This window comes from Chiloscyllium punctatum, chromosome 3 (genome assembly GCF_047496795.1).
Source record: "Chiloscyllium punctatum isolate Juve2018m chromosome 3, sChiPun1.3, whole genome shotgun sequence".
NCBI lineage: Eukaryota > Metazoa > Chordata > Chondrichthyes > Orectolobiformes > Hemiscylliidae > Chiloscyllium > Chiloscyllium punctatum.
This window is the reverse complement of record NC_092741.1, coordinates 114190390-114209508: the sequence shown is the minus strand read 5'-3', so window position 1 is coordinate 114209508 and position 19119 is coordinate 114190390. Positions and strand designations below refer to the sequence as shown.

The 19119-nt window shown below is 40.8% G+C and overlaps 1 protein-coding gene across 1 annotated transcript; it reads left to right on the top strand.

Moving 5' to 3' along the window:
• Window positions 1–9045: 9045 nt before the first annotated feature.
• Window positions 9046–15949, top strand: bag2 (BCL2 associated athanogene 2). Its single transcript, XM_072558411.1, has 3 exons — window positions 9046–9167; window positions 11049–11158; window positions 14695–15949. Exons 1-3 carry the CDS (start codon window positions 9046–9048, stop codon window positions 15087–15089), a joined length of 627 nt encoding a protein of 208 aa, XP_072414512.1. The 3' UTR covers window positions 15090–15949.
• Window positions 15950–19119: the final 3170 nt, after the last annotated feature.

Here is a 19119-nt window from a genome sequence, read left to right as displayed (position 1 = left end):
TTAGCACTTTTTTGTCGATGGTATGGGAAACTCCCCAATTACGTCTGTGGGACCATTTATCAATGTCCAATAGCATGGCCCAGGAAAGTCAATTGCACTTTGGCAAATTCACTTTTAGCCAGATTTATCACCAAGACTGCCTCCCGAAGTTGATTGAACAATTTTAATAAATGTTGCAAATATTCCTTCCATAAGTGACTAAAAATCACCAGGTTATCTATATGTACGACACAATTGGGTAATTCGGCTATGACTTTATTGGTTAGTCTCTGAAATAGCACAACTTTAAATTAATACAGTCCATTCTGTGTTGCAAAAGCTGAAATTGTCTTCGCTGTTTCAGATGTGCATCAGTCTTTGTAACTGTATTGACTTTGCGATAGTCCACACACAACTGTTGGGTACCATCTGGTTTTGGCACCATTACTATTTGTGTGCTCCAGTCACAGTAACTCACTTCAATTATGTCAAATTGCAGCATGCGTTCAATCTCCTTTTGAACCTTTGCTAACTTTAGAGGGTTATGCCTATCAGGATGTTGTTTAATCAGAACAGCATCTCCTTTTTTACATCATGCCTTTAAATGCTGTCTAGCCAACTTCCCCACTGTATTTAACTGTTCCCTAAAATCTGACACATAGTTCAAATATGCGATCTCTGAGTTCTGACTTACCCATTTCTCCTTAATCAATTTTAGTGGTCCTTTCACTTCATGCCCAAATACTAATTCAAATGGACTGAATTTGATTGACTCATTTGGGTGTATCTCTGATCACAAAAGGAACAAACAGAATTCCTTTATCCCAGTCACTTGGATAGTCGTGACTATAAGCCGCAATGGTCTTCAATGTCTGATGCCACCTTTCTAAGGCCCCCTGTGATTCTGGATGGTATGCAATACATTTGAATTGTTTTATTCCTAAGCCGTCCATAACTTTCTAGAGTAATATTGATGTGAAGTTTGACTGTTGATCTGATTGTATCGTTGTGGGTAATCTATATCTAGTGAAAAATTTGAGTAACTCCTCTACAATCCTTTTAGTGGTGAGCTTACATAATGTCATTGCCTCTGTAAAGCTAGTGGACACATCCATTATTGTTAACAAATACTGATTCCCACTCTTTTTTTGGGTAGGAGTCCTACGCAATCCATTAAGACTCTTGTAAAAGGTTCCTTACATCTCTATGATTCTATGAAATGCAGGAACAGGTATTGAAGGTCCAGGTTTTATTACTGCTGTAGATTTTCCAGTTACCTGACATGAATGACAAAATTCAACTACATCCTTGTGTAATCCAGGCCAGTAAAAATGTTTTTGTATTTTACCTTGAGTTTTTTTTACTCCTAAATGACCCCTAAGTGATAGTTCGTGCGCCACCCGCAACACCTCCTTTCCGTAACCCACTGGCAATACGACGTGATGAACTTCTGCCCATTTCTCATCTGCCTGAATATGTGATGGTCTCCATTTCCTCATCAAGACATCATGGTTAAAATAGTAGCATTCAGGGATACATCTAGATTCTTTTTCCATGTATGCTTTTTGAAATACAGTAGCACCTCGACACATGAACAACCCTGCTCACGAACAAATCGGTTTACGAACAGGAAGGTGCATAAAATTTTGTTCCAAGTGCGTACGAAATTCAATACGAATGAAGGTACGAATGCAAAGAGCCCGTGTGCGACCACGTGGTTTCATTGTTCTGCTTTGCTACGTACTTGTTGAACGCAAATGTTCTTGGGCCCCGCATGATCTCATTCAGTTTGTCTTTGGCGTGTGCACTGGGAACAGTATTCGTTGGTACGTCTAAGCATTCTTACACTATCTGAACAATGGGAAAAATTGATTCAGTTCGTGAACTTTTCGGTTTGCAAACCAGGTCCCGGAACAGATTAAGTTCGTAATTGGTTACTGTAATTGGTTTAGTTTCTCATCTTTCTGTTGTAAAAATGTAGGGGGGGATGGATTCTCAGGGGAACGTAGCACGAACAGCCAAGTTTCTGGTATTGAGACTGGCTCTAATGCAACGAGGGGTACGTCGGCTTCCAAGAGATCAATTGTGTTAGGGGATTCTCCAGTCTGAGGTACAGATAGATGTTTCTGTGGCCAGCAGCGAAAAATCAGAATGGTGTGTTGCTTCCCTGGTGCCAGGATCAAGGATGTCTCAGAGTGCACAATGTTCTCAAAGGGGCCAGCAAGAGGTGATTGTCCACCTTGGAACCAACAACATAGGAAGGGAAAAGGTTGAGATTCTGAAGGGTGATTACAGAGAGTTAGGCAGGAATTTAAAAAGGAGGTCCTCAAGGGTAGTAATATCTGAATTACTCCCGGTGCTACAAGCTAGTGAGGGCAAGAATAGGAGGATAGAGCAGATGAATGCATGGCTGAGGAGCAGGTGTAAGGGAGAAGAATTCACATTTTTGGATCATTGGAATCTCTTTTGGGGTAGAAGTGACCTGTACGAGAAGGACGGATTGCACCTAAATTGGAAGGTGACTAATATACTGGCAGGGAGATTTGCTAGAGCTGCTCGGGAGGATTTAAACTAGTAAGGTTGTGTTTGTGTGTGTGTGTGTGTGTGTGTGTGTGTGTGAGAGAGACCTGGAAAGAGATCAATCTGAGACTGTACAGTTGAGAATAGAAGCGAGTCAAACAGTCAGGGCAGGCAGGGACAAGGCAGGACTAATAAATTAAACTGCATTTATTTCATATCATAGCAATTACAGAAACATGGCTCAGGGATGGGCAGGACTGGCAGCTTAATGTCCCAGGATACAAATGCTACAGGAAGGATAGAAAGGGAGGCAAGAGAGGAGGGGGAGTGGCATTGTTGATAAGGGATAGCATTACAGCTGTATTTCTGAAAATACATCCAGGGAAGTTATTTGGGTGGAACTGAGAAATAAGAAAGGGATGATCACCTTATTGGGATTTTATTGTAGACCCCCTAATAGTCAGAGGGAAATTGAGAAACAAACTTGTAAGGAGATCTCAGTTATCTGTACGAATAATAGGGTGGTTATGGTAGGGGATTTTAACTTTCCATACATAGACTGGGACTGCCATAGTGTTAAAGATTTAGATGGAGAGGAATTTCTTAAGTGTGTACAAGAAAATTTTCTGATTCGGTATGTGGATGTACCTACTAGAGAAGGTGCAAAACTTGACCTACTCTTGGGAAATAAGGCAGGGCAGGTGACTGAGGTGTCAGTGGAGGAGCACTTTGGGGCTAGTGACCATAATTCCATTAGATTTTAAATAGTGATGGAAAAGGATAGACCAGATCTAAAAGTTGAAGTTCTAAATTGGAAAAAGGCCAATTTTGACAGTATTAGGCAAGAACTCTCAAAAGCTGATTGGGGGCAGATGTTCGCAGGTAAAGGGACGGCTGGAAAATGGGAAGCCTTCAGAAATGAGATAACGAGAATCCAGAGAAAGTATATTCCTGTTAGGGTGAAAGGGAAGGCTGGTGGGTATAGGGAATGCTGGATGACTAAACAAATTGAGGGTTTGATTCAGAAAAAGAAGGAAGCATATGTAAGGTATAGACAGGATAGATTGAGTAAATCCTTAGAAGAGTATAAAGGCGGTAGGAGTATACTTAAGAGGGAAATCAGGAGGGCAAAAAGGGGACATGAGATAGCTTTGGCAAATAGAATTAAGGAGAATCCAAATACATAAAGGACAAAAGGGTAACTAGGGAGAGAATAGGGCCCCTCAAAGAACAGCAAGACGGCCTTTGCGTGGAGGCGCAGAAAATGGGGGAGATACTCAACGAGTATTTTGCATCAGTATTTACTGTGGAAAAGATATGGAAGATACAGACTGTAGGGAAGTAGATGGTGACATCTTGCAAAATGTCCAGATTACAGAGGAGGAAGTATTGGATGTCTTGAAACTGGTGGATAAATCCCCAGGACCTGATCAGGTGCACCCGAGAACTCTATGGGAAGCTAGAGAAGTGATTGCTGGGCCTCTTGCTGAGATATTTGTATCATTAATAGTCACAGGTGAGGTGCCGGAAGACTGGAGGTTGGCAAACGTGGTGCCACTGTTTAAGAAGGGTGGTAAGGACAAGCCAGGGAACTATAGACCAGTGAGCCAGACCTCGATGGTGGGCATTTTGTTGGAGGGAATCCTGAGGGACAGGATGTACAAGTATTTGGAAAGACAAGGACTGATTCGGGATAGTCAACATGGCTTTGTGTGTGGGAAATCATGTCTCACAAACCTGATTGAGTTTTTTTGAAGAAGTAACAAAAGAGGATTGATGAGGGCAGAGCAGTAGATGTGATCTATGTGGACTTCAGTAAGGCGTTCAACAAGGTTCCCCATGGGAGACTGGTTAGCAAGATTAGATCTCAGGGAATACAGGGAGAACTAGCCATTTGGATACAGACTGGCTCAAAGGTAGAAGACAGAGGGTGGTGGTGGAGAGTTGTTTTTCAGACTGGAGGCCTGTGACCAGTGGAGTGCCACAAGGATCGGTGCTGGGTCCTCTACGTTTTGTCATTTAGATAAATGATTTAGATGTGAGCATAAGAGGTACAGTTAGTAAGTTTGCAGATGACACCAAAATTGGAGGTGTAGTGGACAGCGAAGAAGGTTACCTCAGATTACAACAGGATCTAGACCAGATGGGCCAATGGGCTGAGAAGTGGCAGATGGAGTTTAATTCAGATAAATGTGAAAGTGCTGCATTTTGGGAAAGCAAATCTTAGCAGGACTTATACACTTCATGGTAAGGTCCTAGGGAGTGTTGTTGAAAAAAAGAAACCTTGGAGTGCAGGTTCATAGCTCCTTGAAAATGGAATCACAGGTAGATAGGATAGTGAAGGCGGCGTTTAGTATGCTTTCTTTTATTGGTCAGAGTATTGACTACAGGAGTTGGGAGGTCATGTTGTGGCTGTACAGGACATTGGTTAGGCCACTGTTGGAATATTGCATGCAATTCTGGTCTCCTTCCTATCGGAAAGATGTTGTGAAACTTGAAGATTTACAAGGATGTTGCCATTGGAGGTTGAGGAGTGACCTTATAGAGGTTTACAAAATCATGAGGGACATGGATAGGATAAATAGACAAAGTCTTTTCCCTGGGGTGGGGGAGTCCAGAACTAGAGGCCATAGGTTTAGGGTGAGAGGGGAAAGATATAAAAGAAACCTACGGGGCAACGTTTTCACACAGAGGGTGGTATGTATGTGGAATGAGCTGCTAGAGGAGGTGGTGGAGGCTGGTACAATTGCAACATTTAAGCGGCATTCGGATGGGTATATGAATAGGAAGGGTTTGGAGGGATATGGGCCGGGTGCTGGCAGGTGGGACTAGATTGGGTTGGGATATCTGGTCAGCATGGATGGGGTGGACCGAATGGTCTGTTTCCATGCTGTACATCTCTATGATTCTAATTCAGTTAACTTCTCTGAACTAAAGATGTCTGCTTTATTATCTATCTGCTTCTGGTTTGTCTCAACCATTTGATCAAACAGGGTCTCTGCTAATTCCACTTCAACTTTCTTATCTGTACTCTATAATCCCTCCTGTTTCAACTGGTGACATTGTGACCTCGTTACCACACAGTCAGGAAAATTCCCAGGACATGTGTCCAATCATAGTTCAGTTCCCCGAGTTTCCACTGGCTTTTCAACCACAGTAGGCAGCACTCCTACCTATGAACCAGCTGTCACATCAGCAAGGACAAATTCTATTCCTGGAGCCAGGAATTTGACCAGTACTCCTACCATGATTTCTCCACTCTTCACTGAACAGTCTAACCTCACTCTACATATATGAGCGCTTCTTGACTCACCATGAATTCCCATTATCAGCACTTTTTCTGGCAATAGTCCTTCAGAGGTACATATCTCCTCATCTTTCAACATCAAAGATTGAGAGGATCCTATATCTCTTAATATTGTAACCTCTTTACCTGCTGCTCCTGGCCTGTGAGTAAACTTCACCTTTGCAAGTATATGATTTAAGAAGATCTGGCACTTCCTCCTTAACCAACCTCTGACCAGGCTGGACATTCTTGTGCAGCTTTTTAGCCTCCACTCTGCGCTCCGTTACCACTCCAACAAAATTCACTGGCTTATCTTGTTTTCCTACATCTGGCTTCCCAGTGCTTTTCCTAACACACCAACACTGTGATTTAATATGGTCTACTTTATTGCAATGAAAACACCGGAGCTTATTAACTTCTCTTTCTCCATCAAGGGTTTCCTTTTTACCTTGTGGTATGTTATCCTCATGGTCTTCACCGAGACCTACCTGTCCCTTTCCATGTGAGGATTTCCCTCATCCCCAATTTCTATCCCTCACAGATTGAAATTGATTTGAAACCTAAACTTTGATGTATGAGCCAACTCATAATCATCAGCCACTTCAGCTGCTAATCTTGCTATTTTAACTCTCTGCTCTTTCACATGAATTCTCACTACTTCAGAATGTCAATTTTTGAACTCTTGTCTAAGTCGCAACTTCTTCAGTTCAAATTCTCTTTCTTCCTTTTCCCTCTCTTCTCTCTCTCTCTTTATCTTTTTGTTTTGCTAAAGCAATTCATTCATTTTCTTTTTCCTCTGCTTTCAGTCATAATTCAAACAGTTGCATTTCTTTTGCCCTTTCCTTGTCTTCTGCTTCTAACTCAAGCTTCTTCATTTTCAATTGAACTTCAGCCAAGTCTAAAGATTCTCTTGGCGTTTCCAGCAAATGTAAATGCTGAGCTAATGCTTTAATTATCTCTCCTTTGCTAATGGAAAGAGGCAGCTCTAGCTCCAGCGTATCTGCTAATTCCAGCAGCTTGGCCTTATTCACCTTTTGTAAAGCCCCCAAAGTCACTTCTTCTGCCCCCAGAAAGCTCTGAGTGAGTGAAAGAGCCATTGCTATCCTAAACACTGTTCAAACCAACCGAAAGCAACACCTATAACAAAAGATACTAACACCTACCACTCACAACCTTCAAGTTCAACAACCCTAATCCCAAATTGGAACTACAGAACAAATCCCAGACGAGCCCCCAACCTGTTATGGACCAGGCCAGATCCCCTCACAACATTTCAAAATAGTAGCCTGGAGCCTAACTTTGCTAGTTGTTTTAAGTAGGTATGAATTGGATATTTCAGGAATGATGCAGTTGGTCCAACCACTTAGTTTTAAACAAAACAAAATTTATTTGCAAGATTACCACATGAAACAAAAACAGAAGAGAACAGAGTATGGAATAACTTAACTATTTAAAAACCCAACAGACTATCCTAACTTAATGATGCTATTCCAAATTCCTGCAACAATCTCCATAAACACCCCTTGGCAAAAAAAGGTAAAATCGAACAATTTCTTACAGGAGAGAGAGAGAGAAATTACAGGGTGGTTCAGTATGGAACACTTTCTTCCATGTAGCTGTTTCTTTGACCAGCAGCCTCAAACCTGACTGACTGCTTGCTCTGACCAGGCCAATTGCTAAAACCCAAACCAAACCAGAGAATAGCTGAGCTGGGAGAACTGGCTACGCCCCTTTCATTGTACATTTTTTTTTAAACTTAAAGCTTCTTCAAGCACATCAACCCAGACATTTAGGCAACTCTGCCTCGTACAACACTTTTGAAAAAAGCCAAGGACAACACAACCTTGTTAAAGGAACAGCATCATCACAAATTGCTTTAATACTGATACAATTAAACATTGATTTTTGTGCACATGGATTGACACAGAAGTACTGTAAAATGTAGAAAATATCCAGCCAGTTTTTACATTGCACATGAAAATGACCAAGTAAATTTTAGTGATTTTTTTTAAGGGATAACTATTAGCTGGGACACCATTTGAAAAAAAAATTCTCTGATATAGATTGTCTGGGATTAGCACAAAATATATAAAATCATTTCAAAGACAACACCTCCAACAGTGAAGGATTTTCTCAATGCAGAGCAAGTCGTGTCAGATGCTCATATCATCAGGGGCCTTAAAACCAAACATAACCTATTGGCTCGTAGGTGAGTAAGTCCCACCGACTGTCACTGACTCATGGATCTCTAAGACTAGATCCAACTTCAGATTAGTTGAAGAACAGTACATGCCTGATCTTGTTGGGCGGTACATCTCATTGCATATGCAATTAGATTTTTTTTAAATGAACCAAAATAGAGTTGAGAAAATAAAACTGGATTTCTATTTATTGGTGGTGGTGAGCTACCCTCTTGAATCAATGCAGTCTTTGGGGTGTCGGAATACCCACATTGTTATTCGGGATGGCGTTCCAGGATTTTAAAGGAACAGCAATGTATTTCTCGGATGATTTGGAGATGCTGGTGTTGGACTGGGGGGTGTACAAAGTTAAAAACCACACAATACCAAGTTATTGTCCGACAGGCTTTTTTGGAAGCACTAGCTTTCGGAGCGCTGCTCCTTCATTGGGTGGTTAACAACCATCTGATCAAGGAGCAGTGCTCCGAAAGCTAGTGCTTCCAAATAAACCTGTTGGACTATAACCTGGTGTTGTGTGATTTTTAACTTTGTATTTCTAGGATGATGAGTGGCTCAGATGGGAACTTGGTGGTGATGGAGTGGGAAAAGGAATGAATTACACACGAATCAGGCCCAGAAAGAGAAATACAGTGATATAACTTGGATTTAGAAAGAATGAACAGACACAAGAGAATAAAATAAATTTTTTAAAGTAGTGACACGTTCACAATCTCCACCAACAGTTGACTAGAAACACTGAGAATATGCACCTTGCTAAATATATTGCTTGGCTGCTGTCGAGATTTTTGTTCCAGAAATCCCACCAGACAGGAACAAATCTGAGCCAGAGACTGTTTAGTTTTTCTTGCTTCTGCTCTGCATCCTTCCTTCTTTCCCCTGAGCAGAGCAATCGCCCACCTCCCTCCTCGGACAGTGGGGAGTCCTCACCCTATTTGGAAATCTTCATATCCTGCAGGGAGACGAACAGATCCCGCAGCAAGAGGAGCCAAGACTCCCGGAGGAACAGCAGAGAGTGAGAGGGAGAAAGGCCAGTTGGCAGTCTTGAGGCTTGTCTGCAACATGGCCCAGTCTAAGGTGAATCAGGTAAAGGGGAGCGATGCAGAGAACAAATTCTTCCGCTCTGTGTCCATGGCAGATCGATCGGGGCGATTACTGGAGACACTGGATAACTTAGAGTTGAGGTAGGAGAGGATACCAGTCGCGGTTCATACAGAAACAAAAATAACACACAGATTAAAAAACGAGTTCAATCATCATGTTTGCCTTCATTTTTAAAAGCACAGGTGAAAAATGTTGTTTGTTATTTTCTGGAATTTTTTTTAGGATCCCTAAACAAAAAAAAAAGCCTCTTGGGGGCAGGGTGGCCTTACCGAATCGAAAAGAGACTTCTGCATTTCTATTTTTAGTGAGAGCTTCTTTCCTCCCGCCCCCTCTCCTTTAGCTCTCTCTTGTGTTCCTCTCGCCTGGCCGCTGAGGCGCTGTCAAATCTTTTTAATCCCGTGTCCCCTCTCACCCAGCAGTTCCGCCCTTGGTGACACTCGGTGCATTTTGCTGCAGGGTTCAGTCAGCAGGAAAAGGCATGGACCGCTCTGCACTTTCCAGTATCGGATCACAGGCACTGAGTTCTTTCTCCCTGTCCAAGGTTTAATATTGGGCTATTTTGGGGAGTTTTCATTCCGGGAAACCGACGGTTCAAAGGACATAGGTTTATGATTATTGATTAAACAAAAAAAAATCTGCAGCAGATACACAAGAATGTAATGATATGGATGTCAACTGCAGTACTCTCAACTCCTCAGTTGAAAACTCGTTTTGTTCATTAGGTTTAGTAAACTTACTAATAGGCTGTGTGCCGAATTCCCATTTATTCACAGCGAATGTTCTGAATTATTTCCAATAAACCTGCAGTTTACGATTACATGTCAGTACAGTGCAGTGACTACAACCATACCAGTCTGGAAATGCCTGATTTTTTTTTTGATATTAGAAGCTAAGCAATCAAGGCCTGGTCAGTACTTGGATGGGAGGATGCCTGGGAATACAACATGCAGTAGGCTTTTAAGAATTCTTATGGAACATTTGTCGTGTCCCTATCTTTGAACTAAGGCATCTAGGTTGAAGTCCCACCTGCTAGAGAGGTGTATTACAACACATCTGAGCTGGTTAATGAAGAAAACATCTCAGTAAAGAGCAGTTTCAAAATAGATGCCTGTAGATCAGTGGCTAGCATCCCTATCTCTGGGCCAGAAACTCCAGGTTGATCACACCTTGAGACTCAATTGCAATCTAAATTGGGGATGTAAATATAATTTTAAAATTATATGTTTTAAATTATTAAAATTATATTGGTTAACAATATAAATGTTAACAGATGTGTTTATTCAAACTAAAATACATTTTTGAGCTTTGTAATTTAATTCGTAATCAGCAAATAAGAAAAACAGCGATGGCTAAATGAACAGGAACATCTAACACCATCTTAGTTTGCATCCTCAAACATCACTAATAACTTCCATGAAAAAAGTCACTTTACTGCTGCATTTTCTCCCCATTGCTGCACTATTAAATATTATACTGTAAATATAAGAAGGAAGGAAGCTTTGGAAATTTTGGTGGATTTAAAAATGGTCAAATCCCCAGGTCTGGATGAATTGTATCCCAGGCTGCTATGGGAGAGTGGGAGGAAATTACAGGGGACCTGACCCAAATTTTCAAATCATCTCTGGCAACGGAGGAAGTACCAGGAGGTTGAGAATAATTTTTCTTTTGTACAGAGACCTTATGATCTGGACAGAATTGTCTGAAATGCCTATGCAAATTCAACAGTGACTTGCACCAATAACACTGGAAAAATATCTCAAAGGGAAGAGGTTGCAGAGTTTTGGGCAAGTGGGATAACAACAGAAGCATAATAAATGGCCTCCTCCTGTGCTTTGAGACTCTGAGGTAATCATCTAGGAGGATGTTGTACTCACAACACATTTCTGGAATCATTGATTTTTTTTATCCAAGTCACAACCTTACCCCCAATACTCATCAAAATGTGAACATTGTCATTTTAGGGTGGAAACTTTGCGGGAAGCAGCAGCTTCAATGGAGCAAGAGAAGGAAACCCTCCTGGAACTGATCCAAAGTGTGCAGAACAGCCAGGACATGAAGCATATCAGTGAAGGTGAGTCCTTGCCCAAGTCTTGCTTACTGGAAATTTTGAGTGAGAATAATGTGTTCTTGACTAGAAAATTGCAATAGGTTTGGTTTTAATTTGCAGAATTTAGACATCACACATCTATTCTTCTGACAGAAGTAGCATGTCAGTGCCCTGTTCCCAAAACCTTCACTTCTCATAACTCAAGGAGGGGACTGGGTGTTTACCTGCCCCCATCTTTCCTCAGCAAGGTCTGACCTCTCCTCAACATTAATCTTCCTTTCATCCATGTTTCTCTGCAAGATTCCAAATGAGCCTGTAACGAATCAACTTAATTCATAATTGTCTGCCACTACCAAGACTTCCCTTAATTTACAATCTTTGTGGCAAGTCCTTAAACCCAATGGGACACAATCTTTCAATTCACCCTTAACCTCATCGAAGGTTACCGAAGTTCTGTTCCATCTGCACTGTCTATTGAACACCATTTTCAAGGCTGATTCTACATAGGTCTGATCCATTCTCATTCTCAGATTTTTAAATAAGTGCCTGCAGGCTTCTGGCACCATCTCATAAACACTGAGGTCTTTACTGCCTCATAATCACATAAGTGGTATATTGAAAAAGATGAGCACACCTCCAAAGACTACCTAAGCAAACACTCACAAACCATGGTTCTTTTGGTCATTCTAGACTTGTAGCAATTTTCTCAAAGGACACAAATTGCATCTTTACTTCCTCCTGATTAAATTTAGTTTAGGTATCAAACAAGAATTCTTCAGCAAATTCAAGTTAAGAGATTTGTCTAAGCCAGCTTTACTTCTCTTTAATTCAAGTTTGTATATTCAGAACTTTTCATTTTGAGGTCTTCATCTTTCTCATTTCTCTCTCTCTCTTTCCCTCTTTCCTCTCTTTTCCGGTCTCCTTGCTCATCTCTTTCCTCCCTTACTGATTTGTTTCTCTTGAAGTCAATCTTTCTGGGCTGTATTTCTTTTTCAGTTCTGGCCACTTGCATGCAATCACTAATGGAACCAGTCCTTTCTTTCTCAAGCCTGGAGCCTCATCAATTCTTTAAGGATTCTGACCCTCATAATCCCTGATCTTAAACTCATGCTCAAATGCTCTGCTGTGGCCTGTAAACTGTCTTCCACAATGGTGACCAGTTTCACAAACATCTTAAAGAATGCCAAATGTTCTTGTGAGTCAAAGTTGTCACAACATTGTATGACCTTTCCAATAAAGTAATAAGCTTGTTGCTTAAAGTGATGTGGCATTGTTGGCTGAGGGAAGGAAATGCCACCAAAGAAGATGTAGCATAACCTTACTGCACCCAGTGCCTTTAGTCACTGTGTCAATGAGACTGTCTGGTGTTTTGGGTTCCTACTATTTCAGCAATACTGTAGGAAAAAAAACTGTCTTCCTCTATTTTTAAATGTTGGGACTCAATACTGAGTGAGAAGTAGAAGAACAGTTGGGTCTCAGACGAAGAGGACACACTGTCAATAGCGTACCTTTTGAGAGAAACTTGTAAGAAGTAACATGTGGAATTGAGTCAGTTCAAATGATTTGACTCAATATATACACTGAAATATATACAGGCTTAATCAGAAAACATTACAGTGTGAAATCAGGAAGTGTATGTGTGTTGATTATCGTCCAACATTTTTTATATTCAAAATGCTCAGTCAGATACTGAAGCAGTTCATGTCCAAATGCAGCAAGACCTGGAAAATATGTTCATGGAAGTCACTGATAGAATGTGAGCATCTCTAGCATTTATTTGCCCGTTCCTAATTGCCCAGAGAGCAGGTAAGAATGAACTGCATAGCTGTGGGTCTGGAGTTGCATGAAGATCAGACCAGGGAAGGATGACAGATTTCCTTCTCTTAAGGACATTAGTGAACCAGATGGGTTTTTCCAACAATCAACAACGACTCCTTTGGCATTAATAGAACCTTAATTCCAGATTCTTTATTAAATTCAAATTCACCAGCTGCCAGGGTGACATTTAAACCCAAGTTCCCAGAATATTAGCTGAGGTTCTGGATTAAAAGTCGAGTGATAATACCAGTGGGCCATTCCCTCTCCCATAAGTTGAAACATGGCAAGTAACATTTATGCCATACTAATGCAAGATGATGATCATCTTCAATAAGAAATAATGTAACCACATCTTGTTGACATTCAATGGCATTACCATCACTGATTCCCACATTATCAACATCCATTGACAAAAAACTGAACTGGATTTGCAATATAATAAGTGGCTACAAGAGCAGCTCAGAAGTTAGGAATCCTGCAGCAAGTAACTCACCTCCTGGCTCCCCAAAGCTTGTTCACCACCTACAAGACACAAGTCAGGAATATGAAGGAATACTACCCATTTGCTGAAATGACTGCAGGTTCAATAACATTTAAACTGCTCAGGAAAAAGCAACCTGCTTGGTTAGTATCATATCCTCAAACCTTCACCACTGACACACAAACAGCAGCATGTACCATCTACAAGATGCCCCATATAAATTCCCAAAGCTCCTTAAAAGCACCTTCAAACATGATGACAACTTCCATCTTAAAACAATAAGAGCAGTAGGTACATTGGAACACCACTATTTTTAGATTAGATTAGATTAGATTCCCTACAGTGTGGAAACAGGCCATTCGGCCCAACCAGTCCACACCAACCCTCTGAAGAGTAACCCACCCAGACCCGTTTCCCTCCCACTAATGCGCCTGACACTATGGGCAATTTAGCATGGCCAATTCACCTGACTACAGGTTCCCCTTCAAATCATCCCGACTTCGAACTACTCACTGTTCCTTCAGTTTTGCTGGGACAGAATCCTGAAATTCCCTCCCAAGAGGCATTGTGGGTCAACCTCCAGCACATGGACTGCAGCGGTTCAAGAATGTGCTCACTACCACCTTCTCAAGGGCAACTGAAGATATCAGTAAATGCTGCACTAAGGGCGGCACGGTGGCTCAGGGTCCTGGTTCGATTCCAGTCTTGGGTGATTGTCTGTGGAGTTTGCACATGCTCCTCGTGTCTGCGTGGGTTTCCTCCGGGTGCTCCAGTTTCCTCCCACAGTCCAAAGCTGTGCAGATCAGGTGAATTGGCCATGCTAAATTGCCCAAAGTGTTAGGTGCATTAGTCAAAGGGAAATGGGTCTGGATGGGTTACTCTTCAGAGGGTCGGTGTGGACTTGTTGGGCCAAAGGGCCTGTTTCCACACTGTGGGGGAATCTAATCTAAAAAAAAGCCAGTGATGCCCATATCCCACTAGTGAATTAAAATCAAAATCATGGAAGCAACCTTAATTTTTATATAGCATAGTAAGTCATCCCAAGGTGCTTCACAGGCGATTGCTACAATTGATGATATACGTAACATTATCGTATTTTACAATTTTAACTTTAAATTTAGGATAAATGAATGGGGCTTGTCTGAAAATAAGCAAAATATTGCACCTTTTATTGCTTGTATCTATATACAAATACAGATGAAAGCGCAAGTTCAATCTGGGGGTCATTTTACCTGCTCAGTCTATTCCAATCTTTACACAGGGGAACGGGAAGAACTCAATGTAACAGCCGATCGCCTCATCGGCCGAACCCTAACAGTGATGGTTTCTGTGGAGACAATCCGGAGTCTTCAGCAGGAGGAGGCCCTCAGCAAGGCCACTGCATTGATTGATGAGGTGGTCAGCAAGGTCCTAGAGGATTTGAGAAGCAACAAGAAACGCTTGGTGGCTCTCTACAATGCCTGCTCCTCTGACACTCCTCCAGGCCCAGTCGACCAGAAGTTCCAATCTATTATCATTGGCTGCGCCTTAGAAGATCAGAAGAAAATCAAAAGCAGATTGGAAAAGCTGATTAGAAATGTCTCCAATGCTAACAGATCAATCACCCTGTTAGACCAGCAGAAAGCAGAGCCTGGCAACTACAATCATGTGTACTGAAGCACTCCACACCTGTGCTATTTAAAGAACAAAATATATTTTGTCACATTGACACCATTTTGCCAGTGAGTTAGAGGTCGGATGACTCGTAGCATAACTCATGGCAGATGGCCAGTTTTACAGCGAGAAGTCTATTAACTCAGCAAACCATCTATTTAAACAGCAAGCTGCAGAAAACAGTCACAGAGTCTGTTTAAAGGAGTCACTGCTCATTGCACCAAATCATGCTTATGATTGAAAATATAGGAAACAGAACTCATGGCCTTATAACAGAATCTCCTGATAAAAGCATGGCTATATTTCCATAAATAATTCAGTGAATGGAGGATAGCCACACAAAACAAATTACATGCATAAACCAATCCCAGTCACCATCAGTTCTGTCTCCAGGTGTGCTTGTCAAAAGCTATTATCCAGTCATCTCAACCTAACTGGAAGTTGTAGTGTCACTATATGCCACCCAAGATATATTAACTATAATCACACAGGTACACCTAGGAGTAACATGTCCCTTAAAGGAATCCTAAGGAAGAATGTAAATACTGCTGGAGACAATACTCAAAGTGAATTGAAATCATAGCTGGTAACCTTTCCCAATAACCAGTAAAATACACTTCCAAGGTCAATTTCCAGTTGGATACACTACTGTCCATTGTAGCTCTGGTCTTATTGTGATTGTATGGTTTGTGGGGACTTTTATTCTTCATATATAGATGTTCCTGATGAGGATTGTTTTAGTGCAGAACATGACTGTTAATTACAACATCCATAATGACAATTATTTTGTGAATGCCTGTGCTCTGGTTCAGGAAATTTCCCACAACGTATAACAGCTTAATAGAAAAACACATTGCAATCTGTACCCAGATTTGATTCAGTCATTATGGAACTAATTTCCCAAAGTGAAGTTAGGGTTCACATTCTCCCCCAAATTAATGTGTGCTTACAAAGATGAAATCTTCAGTTGGGTATGGTTTTCAAACTTAATTACTTATTTCCCCCTACAGTAAAGAATGTTCGTTGATTTGAGTGTTAAAATAGGTACAGTTTTAATGCAACTCAAAGTGCATTTCACAAAGCTTATGCATTTTTATTCAGACTCTATCTGTAGTTATCTGATTTTACAGAATAGGCAGGATATTAAAACATTCTATATAGTTGCACTTACGAGTTTTATCGGTCAGTTTCTTAGCAAACTAATCTTTTAACTTTTTTTTAAAAACCTTAAAATGTGCCCACATGTTCCTGTGAAAGGAGAAAACTTAATTTTAAAAGCCTTCTTGAAGGCTTGCCAGTAAGCAGAGTTGGTCAAAATGTTGCACGGGGATTAATTCTATTTTGAGGTGTGCCTGACTTTAAGACACTAAAATAGAATTATTGTTTTACAGCAAAAGACCATGGAAACACGATTGGCATTGTGTAATTTATGTTTGAAATTCCATGTATTTTTGGGCTCAGGTTTAATTGATTTTGGGCAGAAAGAGAGCTGTGCATCAGAGTGGAAACTCTGACCCAATAATCCCATTTAACATGTCTGAAGAATTTTAAGCACAGGAGTTATTTTAAAATGCCGACCAGAATGGATGGTGACAATGCTGTACAAAAGAGCAAAAATGATGGTTGGTTTCTTCCTACAAGTACAAGGCTGGTATATTATTGTACACCTGGGTTACTCACCACATATAAGAGCAGGCTTTTCTGTTTTGGCTTTCTTTAAGTTGACCTTCAGTGCTGTGCATAAAGACTCCAAACTGACATTAGCTTAAATGCCGCAAATAAAATGAGGTTGTTCATTGCTGACATACTCAGCTCTAGAAATCTGCAGATGCAAATGAAAATGAGCTCTGTACTCGCAGATGCGATGTGCAATTCCTTGAATAAAATCTGTTAAGGAGTTGAATAAAAATTTGACATCTCTAAGAATAAAATGCAACATGATTTGAAAAATAGCATGCAAACTAATGTCATAGCTGTGTTGCCAATCTAACAGTAACAGTGAACAGTTTGGTGTCTTGATGAGGGTTCAACTAACTTAAGGGTAATTTCCCAATTCAAGTCACATTACCACGTTATTAATTCTAACTTGAAGCTTTGTTACCATTTGCATCAACCTTATGTCTCCCAACTGAAGACAATGATCAATGATCATTATTGACCAGTGAATTGTTTTTTTTAAAGATATTTTTATTAGAAATTTAACATTTTTACAAGTTTACAAAAATAAACAAAACTCTCAAATACAAACATTGATATACAATTAAATCAAATATACAATAGCCAAAATTTAACAAAAGAAAAAAAAAAACGAAAAAGAAAAAAAAACTCAACTGTCTACTAATCTAACCTACAACTAACCAGAGTGTATATTTAAGTCTCTTACATGCTCGGAATGTGTTAACATCAAATGTAATAAAACCCGTATTCGTGCGGGATTCCTCTCCAAAGGGGCCCCAGACCAGCCAGGTTTGTAATCTCAATTAAATAAAAGCCCTTGTTAGGATAGCCGAAATATCTGTATTTATATAATTCAAGAAGGGCTGCCATATTTTATAAAATAATTCGGTCTTTCGGTGCACCATATTTGTAAGGAAGTCAAGGGGAATACATTCCATAATTAATCTGTGCCAATTTGAAAGTCCAGGGGGGCCCTCAGCCACCCAGTTCACCAAAATAGTTTTCCTTGCACAGAAAGAGAGAATAGAAAATAATCTCTTCCCGTACATGTCCAGGGAGGGAAAGTTCGAAAAGCCCAAAAGGAGAGATACAGGGTCCACTTTAATTTCCGTTCCTCAAATTTCTGTCAGGGTACTTGCTACTTTAGTCCAGTATCTGCGGATCTTATGACAGGTCCCTAGGCAACGTACAAGAGTGCCCACCTCTATTTTGCATTTGGGACACATTGGAGATGCTCCTGCCTTAAATTTTGCCAATCGAACCGGTGCTATATGGGCCCTATGAAGTATCTTTAACTGGATAGCCTGGGTTCTATTACAGATAGTAATTCTTCTAGCGTTTTCCCAAATATCATTCCACGTTTCTATAGAGATTTCTAGTCCCAAATCCTGATCCCATGTTTTAAGCAGATTGTCCATATCTCCCGATATTTCATCATGTAGTAAATGATAAGTAGCACTGACGGAGGATACTCCCACTGGTCATAGGAAACTACATTCTCTATCTGATTTATAAAGACTATCTAATAATGTAGTCTTCTTCTGTATATAGTCTCGAATTTGAAAGTATCGAAAGAGGTCTCCATTAGGTAATCCGAATTTCTGACGCAGTTGTTCAAAAGACATCAGGACCCCATCTTTAAATAGGTCCCCTAAACATGAGATACCCCTGGATCTCCAGAGTTTAAAAGTGGCATCTGTAAACCCCGGTTGGAACCCCCATGCTCCCACTATCGGTGCATAGGGGAATGTTTTATGTGAGTTACCCTCATTTTGCCGCATTATATTCCAAGCCTTAATTGTGTTTAGTATTATAGGGTTTTTACAGTGATCTGTGATGGTTTTCCTCTTGTCTGAAAACAAGTGGGTATTTTACTTGAGAGGCCTCGATGTCCAACCAGATTGATTGCGGATCAGACAAGACCCAATCAGCTATGTAACTTAATAGGGAACTTAACTGAAATTCCTAAAATCTGGGAAGTCCAATCCTCCCCTTGCCTGTGGAAGCTGTAGCTTCTTCAGCTTAATGAGGGGCCGTCTCTGATTCCAGATAAAGGAACCCAACCAGCCATATAATTTACGTAGTGCCAGCCTCAGCAGCATCACCGGAAGCATTCTCATAGGGTATAGGAGACGAGGCAGGACATTCATTTTAATTAGTGCTATTCTACCCAACCAGGAAATTGGAAGGTCTCCCCATCACTGGAGGTCCTGCCTTATCCTTTCCAGTAAATGCACAAAGTTAGCCTTGTATAACTGACCAAATACTGGGGTAATAAAAATACCTAAATATAAGAAACGCTCCAGAGACCAACGAAAGGGAAAATGGGATCCATCCACTAAGTGGGATATCATAG

Bases quoted from the DNA above. Each gene is read 5' to 3' on its own strand.
- bag2 (XM_072558411.1), top strand. From the start codon at position 9,046: ATGGCCCAGTCTAAGGTGAATCAGGTAAAGGGGAGCGATGCAGAGAAC. The intron at 9,168-11,048 runs GTAGGAGAGGAT...TTGTCATTTTAG, and splicing joins CTGGATAACTTAGAGTTGAG to GGTGGAAACTTTGCGGGAAG. The intron at 11,159-14,694 runs GTGAGTCCTTGC...ATCTTTACACAG, and splicing joins CATGAAGCATATCAGTGAAG to GGGAACGGGAAGAACTCAAT.